We start from the raw sequence: 6,350 nt of genomic DNA, 5'->3' as shown, positions 1-6,350 counted from the left end.
TGAAGTGACTGGAGTCCTCGGTGACCAACACTCCATAATTGGCTGCCTGTGTGAACATCAGTCAGCTTAACGAGAGTGAGGGAGCTACTACTGCTCTAGGTGCACACACACACACGCACTCACATCTGCAAGTATATGCAGCTGGCTCTCGTTTTTGTGTCTTCTCAGTCTTATCCATTACTTCCTGTCCTCTGAAATACATACACACAGAGGAAGAAGGTCTCATTAATCTAGCTAATGCTGCCATTGCTTCCAGAGGGCTCAGACAAAAAGAGTTTACCTGCTGCTCTGTGTGTTTGGGAATGGTGTACGAATACAGCCGAGACAATTAGCTACAGAGTGAAGTTAGCGCGGCTGTTAGCTGGGGCCCGTTCGCCTCGCCGGGTAATGCATGTGTGCCGACACCTAGTTCCTTGGCTGTCTGGCTGCAGAGGCATAGGAGACATGATGCTGTGAAAATATCTTACCTTGAGTTTCATTGAAAGCAATTGGATATGGAATAATTAGAGATGCAGGGAATATTCTTTCAGCAAATGCATGCACAACCACACACATCAGTGCTGGAGACACAAATACACAACATGACGCAATATGCAAAGACATTTTTGTCATATATAGGATTTATTTACACTTTCTATTTACAGATTTTTTGTTTCAAAATCTTCTCTGTACACATTTTTAAATTCAAGAACCACTACTCCTGTCACCCACGACGCTCTAGTATTATTCAATTTTTCGGAGTATTCAAGAGGCAAAAACACACAGGGGAGGATTCTTCCTTTCTCTCAGTTTGGTTTTCATAAACACATCTGCGCGTCGGGAGAAGTAGAGCGAGGGAAAAAAATCTCTAAAAGAACTGAAAGCAGCCGCAAATGTTGATGCTCCCAAGAATGTTTGAAGTTTGCCTCTGTGTGTGGGTGTGTGTGTGTGTGTGTTCACAAATAGAATAAGGGCTCCGGCCAGACTGAACATGGGCCTTCATCACAACAGAGATTCATTCATTCATTTGACACTGGTAGCAGCTGAATGTGTAATGTGATTAAGTATCAAACTGAAATCTGATTTGCAGCTAATTAAGAGGAATCACTGCATTTGACATCACAGCAAAAACGGAGAAATTATTCAAACGAGGAAAACGGATTTTTTAAAAAAGGGGCTTGGAGTGTTTGCCTATGACTCACACATACACACATACACACAGTAACTGTTTGGGCTTCCCTGCACACTACTGGCATCACTCCCCCCCACAGTGTTCAGTATTATTGTGTGCAATAAGGCAACATAAAAGTAGAAACTTTGGATCATAAATGGGACAATACGGGACATCTGTTGTCCCTTGGTTACTGTTGCTATGCCTGTCAAGCTTTCTATTCTCGCCACATGCTCAGTTGACTGTAGATAAAGGTGGACGACATGTCTCTCTCTCTTCCTGTTGTACAAAAATTAAGTCAAAATATCCATGATATGGGTGCCGCCATCTAGCACTGGTGATGTCCTTTGGAGCGACGGTCTGTATATAACTGCATGTTATATTACAGGAGAAACAGCATTTGCCTCAAACATAGAGAAATGTTGGCGTTTGATGATGCTGTAAATGTTAGAAAACATATCTTGCCTAGGATATGCTTCTTGGCCTTGGAAGTAGAATTAGCATTAAAAATACATCACAGAAACAGCCCACCAAACTGAATGCTAAATGCTAATGTGCCATTTCAGCATGTGCAGAAATCTAAAGCTTGACAGGTCCAATATATCTAGTTCATCTTTGCTAAGTTATAAATTGACAATAACTGTCCATGGAAGCAATGCAAAGAGTCAGTTGTAAAGTTTTTGCATTATTAATATGGTGTTAATGCCCAGAGTAACTAAACTGTTCATATTGGCAACTGTCACATCCCAAAAACTACATGTGCACAAAAAATACATTTTCTGTCTTATCACAGCAAATCGAAAAATGTCATACTATTGCTTGCAGAAATCTAAAACCAAGTTTCCGAGTTAATTCGTGGTCAATTACATATCTAGGATGTTGTCTCGTGTCTTTAGTGTCAGGCACAACTTAACAGGCTTGTCATGTAAACAGCATTAAAACAAATTAAAACCAAAGAAAGACGAATCTTAAAATGCTGATTGAAAGAATATATCTCATACAAAAGAGAGATAGATAGAGAGAGAGAGAGAGAGAGAGAGAGAGGGAGTAAGGAGGAACAAAGGGCTGTAGACTTTCGAATTTAGTGCAGTTTTTCTTTGTCAGAGAGCATGGGAGATGAGGGGCTCGTGAAAATGGTGCAGAGTGTGTTAAAAAGAAAAATCCCTACGTGCGATCAGAGACTGACAGTTTTCGCAGGAAAAAAGCACTGAAACCTCCAGAGAAACACAACTCACTTGCTCCCTCTCTCCTCCCGTCTCCCCTTCACACACACCTGTGCACACCGACTTTGTGGTGACAGTAATGGATCCTGGCGCATTCGCGACAGGAGGCTCCGAACGTTTACAGCTTTGTTTTACGTCATGAATGTCTGATTACATCCACCACCTCCTCCCAACATTACACCAATATGATGCTACTGACTTTGGGTGAGACATCACAGAACAAAAACGAGGATAAACTGAAACGCACGAGACTCATAAGGCTGCTGTAAAGGCATCTACTGTTTCTTGTTCATTTATATGAAAAACTATCTCAACTGAATGGTTATGTTGAATATTCTTTATCTGTAATGTCTGTTCCATTGCTAGGAAAATAAATTCCAAACTGAATTTCCTACCAAAATCCAACAAGAACAAATAAAGCTATGATTCTGACTCTTTTCTTTTTTTTATATAAAAACATGGAAAGAAAATCGACGAGTTGAACCATCCTGAAGCTGAGTAACAGGACAACTCAGTGTGTCCACGACACATTGATCTTTCAATATCTCTGATGATTTTAATCAGGAGGATTTACAGAATTATTACCTTTACTCAGCAGGATTACGTTAAACTATGCGACCAATATCCATGAAATTCTGTGGAGGGGTGGGGCATGACCCAAGGAAGAACACTTTAAAGTTTGGTGCAGATCCAGGATATTTTATCACTTTGTTAACATTTGGCTTTATTTCCTATGCATGGAGATTGTGCCCATTAGACAGAAGACAGATGGGAGGAAAAAGAAAGAAACCATGTTCCTTATTTAAGCCCAAAATCCGTTTCTGAAATGAACTGCAAATAGTTTATTTTGTAAGTTAACTAATTGGTGCATGACTGTGTGTGTTTTTCTGTCAGAATATATGCTGCAATGGTTTTTAATGTGTGTTCTGAGGTAGTCTTAGGTTCAGAAAGGAGGAGTTATACACATGACCCTCCATATACCGGCAGGACCGAGGGAAACGAATGAGTGGGAACGAGTAGCTTTCTTCCTCCTGATGGCTTATTACCTTCTTAGATAACGTGTGTGTGTGTGTGCGACTCTTATGATCTGCAGGCTGTTACTATTTGTCTTAAACTATTTTACGATCTTTCCCTGTGCGGCTGGGAGAACAGGGTGAATTAGGTGAGCTGATGTGCCTGGTTTGTGGAAGGGGGGGGGAGAGAAATTATGCTTTTCCTCACTCTTTCTCTTTCTCTCTCTCTCTCACTCTCTGTGTAAAACCCTGGTGTGTTCATGAAGGAAAACCACCCGTGTCCCTGGTGGAGAGAGAAAAAAAAAAAACCCGGAGAGGTCCCTTGGTGCTATTGTGACCAAGACAGGTGCTTAGATGTGTAAACCACCTCACCCAGTGCCCTTTTGCCTTCTTTCTTCGTCTTTGCGGGCGTTGGAAAAAAAAAGGTCACATTTTTGCCTCAGGGAACCAAGAACAATGTATTGCCGTGGTACTGGAATCAACGGTAAGCGGAGAGGGACATTGTTCTGAGCCAGACGAGACCCCGGGCGGTGCTGAGCAACAGCTCGCAATCCTGCAGCCGGTCTGAGGTCGTAATCTGAGGCGTCAGCTGGAGCAGATCGAATGCCAACCAAAAAAAAGTTGCGGTCGTCGGTGATGAGGAGGAGGAGGAGGGCTCTGCAGGAGTGCACATTTCAGAGCTGATCAGAGAAAGATAACAATAAAAAACAAGGCTCCGCATCGTCATGTTCGAATGCTACACCTCAAGTCCTCCCATTCATTGGTTGATTTAAATCTCTTAGTTGCTGAAAGGCCCATTTGGGCGATTTCGGTAAAGGGGAGGTTAAGAAAAAGGGGGGGAGGTCCTTCCATGTAGGAATAGAGGCCTTTGAGTTCAGTAGATGACAGCGGGGATGGATAGATGAGGTCGAGGAGGGGGAGCAGCTGCGGAGAGCCACGCTTATCATCTCTTGTAGTGGTTTGGCGCGTCGGCAAAGGCGAACTTCAACCGGTAGGCTTCGGCCAGCAGCACACTCACTTCCTCGTTGCCCCAGTGCATCGTGGGAAGGTTTTGCAGGAGAATCATTAGTCCCTGTTGAAAAAAACAAAAGAAGAAATTTAGAAGAGAAACTGAGAGATATAATTTGTGAACGACACAGAGAAAATTAGAAAAGTCTATAACGGTTTCAGAGAAAGGAAAGAACTGAAAATATTAAATAAAAGAGAAACTCATTGATGCAAGAAAACAACAAAAGCAAAGATAAATCAGCAGCTGTTCAATACAGAAGAGGGTTGAGAAGGTGATAGAGAAAGAAAGAGGGATAACTCTATATAGACTATACAGGCAGTAACTTATGTATTTTATTGCCCTATAAAACATTATATCTGTGCAGAACACAGCTGATTTTCAAACTAGGTTTAGTTCAGGCTCTTCCACTGGCATTGTAATTCCGATTTGAAGAGAGAGAGAATTAAAAAAGAAAGAAAGAGGCCATAAGACACAAGAGTGGAATCAATCTGATGTGTAACACAAACCAGTTGCTCCTGCTGCACAGGTAAGATTTCCGCAGGTCTCAACAAGTAAATATATGAATTATTTAAGATAAATTGAATTAGGTGAGACGGTTATGAAAGAATATGCGAGTCGCAAAATATCTTACACTCACCCATCATTAAGATACGGTGAAGAAGAAAATACACCTCATTATGCCACATTATCTGTAAAACTACAAGCAACGACTGACTGTGGTGCTTCAAGACAGTCAGTTCCACATGGGTCTTGTTTGTAGGTTCATAACAGCATACTTATAAATATATTATTGAGAAAGAATCACAACACACAACACAGTCCTCCAGTTTGCTAAAAGAAAATAAAGATCATTTTAAAGCATAGCAGAAGACAATATATAGATTGTTACATTTTGGATTTTTGTGAGACCCCTTAGAATCCCTGACTAGAAAGACTTTGAACAGATATAAAATCCTAGATTTGAAACCTTTTCATAACACACTTTCCCTTTGCTTCAACTTCCCATGAATATTCTTCAGGGCTCTACAAAATGTACTTTCAGCAATGACCTTCTATAGCGGAGCTTCCTTGTGGAGCGTGTCAAGTCAGCAGTCTTCCCCATGATTGCATGTACTGAACTAGGCAGATGAGATATAAGGTATTTATACTGTATGGTTAGTAATTTACTGAAACTTGAAAATCTCCCTTTCTCATAACTGATGGAAATATTGAACCTGTTCATGATATTCAAATTTTCTGAGATGCACATGCTTACTATAATGCAATGTGAAGGCGCCCTGGAGACTGCATCGCTAGGGTTCCTGTGTTTACTTTCCCCAACGATCAAATTAAGGCAAGAAATCCAAATACATCTAGAAAAGATGAAGTCTCTGACTTCTTATCTTATCTGATTAAATAAAAATGCAATGAAATCTGCTATTGGAAGAAAACTTCGTATAAGTATCTAAATGCAACGACAGCACAAAATATTATCACAGGCAGAAGCTGCATTCGTGATCTAACAAAGTATAGCCTTAGGGGTTTGTCTGGTATGAACAAGTGTAATGTTAGTGTAGCAGACAGGCACGGCTACACTCACTTCTTTTGTGTCTGCGCGTGTGTTTGAGTGTGACAGAGATGTTATTAACTCAGTCAAAGTGGTTTAATAACAGCTGGGAGACAGAAAGAGAGAGACAAGCGGTGGGTGAGGGGTTACGGGGGGGAAAAGTAAAGAAGGGATTAAGTGTCGAGTACAATTCAGTGAGGTTCAATCCTTTCCCCGAGTTCCTGTTCCGTGCATTACTGCAAGTACGAAGACCGACAACAGGGAAACGAACACGCACATTCACAGACACACAGAATCAGTTTGCCTCACTGCTAACCAGTCTCATTCCCCCTTTGAGAGAGAGACATTAGTTGGCAAGATTGAACCCCCGTCTGCGAGTGTGTGTGTGCGTGATGGCTCGGTGTCTCTG

The 6,350-nt window shown here is 41.4% G+C and overlaps 1 protein-coding gene across 1 annotated transcript in view; it reads right to left on the bottom strand.

The window, feature by feature from the left end:
* Positions 1–2,593: 2,593 nt before the first annotated feature.
* The window catches only part of tbc1d22a (TBC1 domain family, member 22a), a 126,308-nt gene continuing 122,551 nt past the window's right edge, over positions 2,594–6,350 (bottom strand). Inside the window, exon 14 of the mRNA XM_061075729.1 lies at positions 2,594–4,458. Within this exon, the coding sequence (XP_060931712.1) occupies positions 4,330–4,458 (129 nt within the window). The 3' untranslated portion in view covers positions 2,594–4,329. The remainder of the gene's footprint in view (positions 4,459–6,350) is intronic.

Source organism: Limanda limanda, chromosome 1 (genome assembly GCF_963576545.1).
Source record: "Limanda limanda chromosome 1, fLimLim1.1, whole genome shotgun sequence".
Taxonomy (NCBI): domain Eukaryota; kingdom Metazoa; phylum Chordata; class Actinopteri; order Pleuronectiformes; family Pleuronectidae; genus Limanda; species Limanda limanda.
The sequence above is the reverse complement of the archived record's forward strand: the minus strand, read 5'-3'. Positions and strand labels throughout refer to the sequence as shown.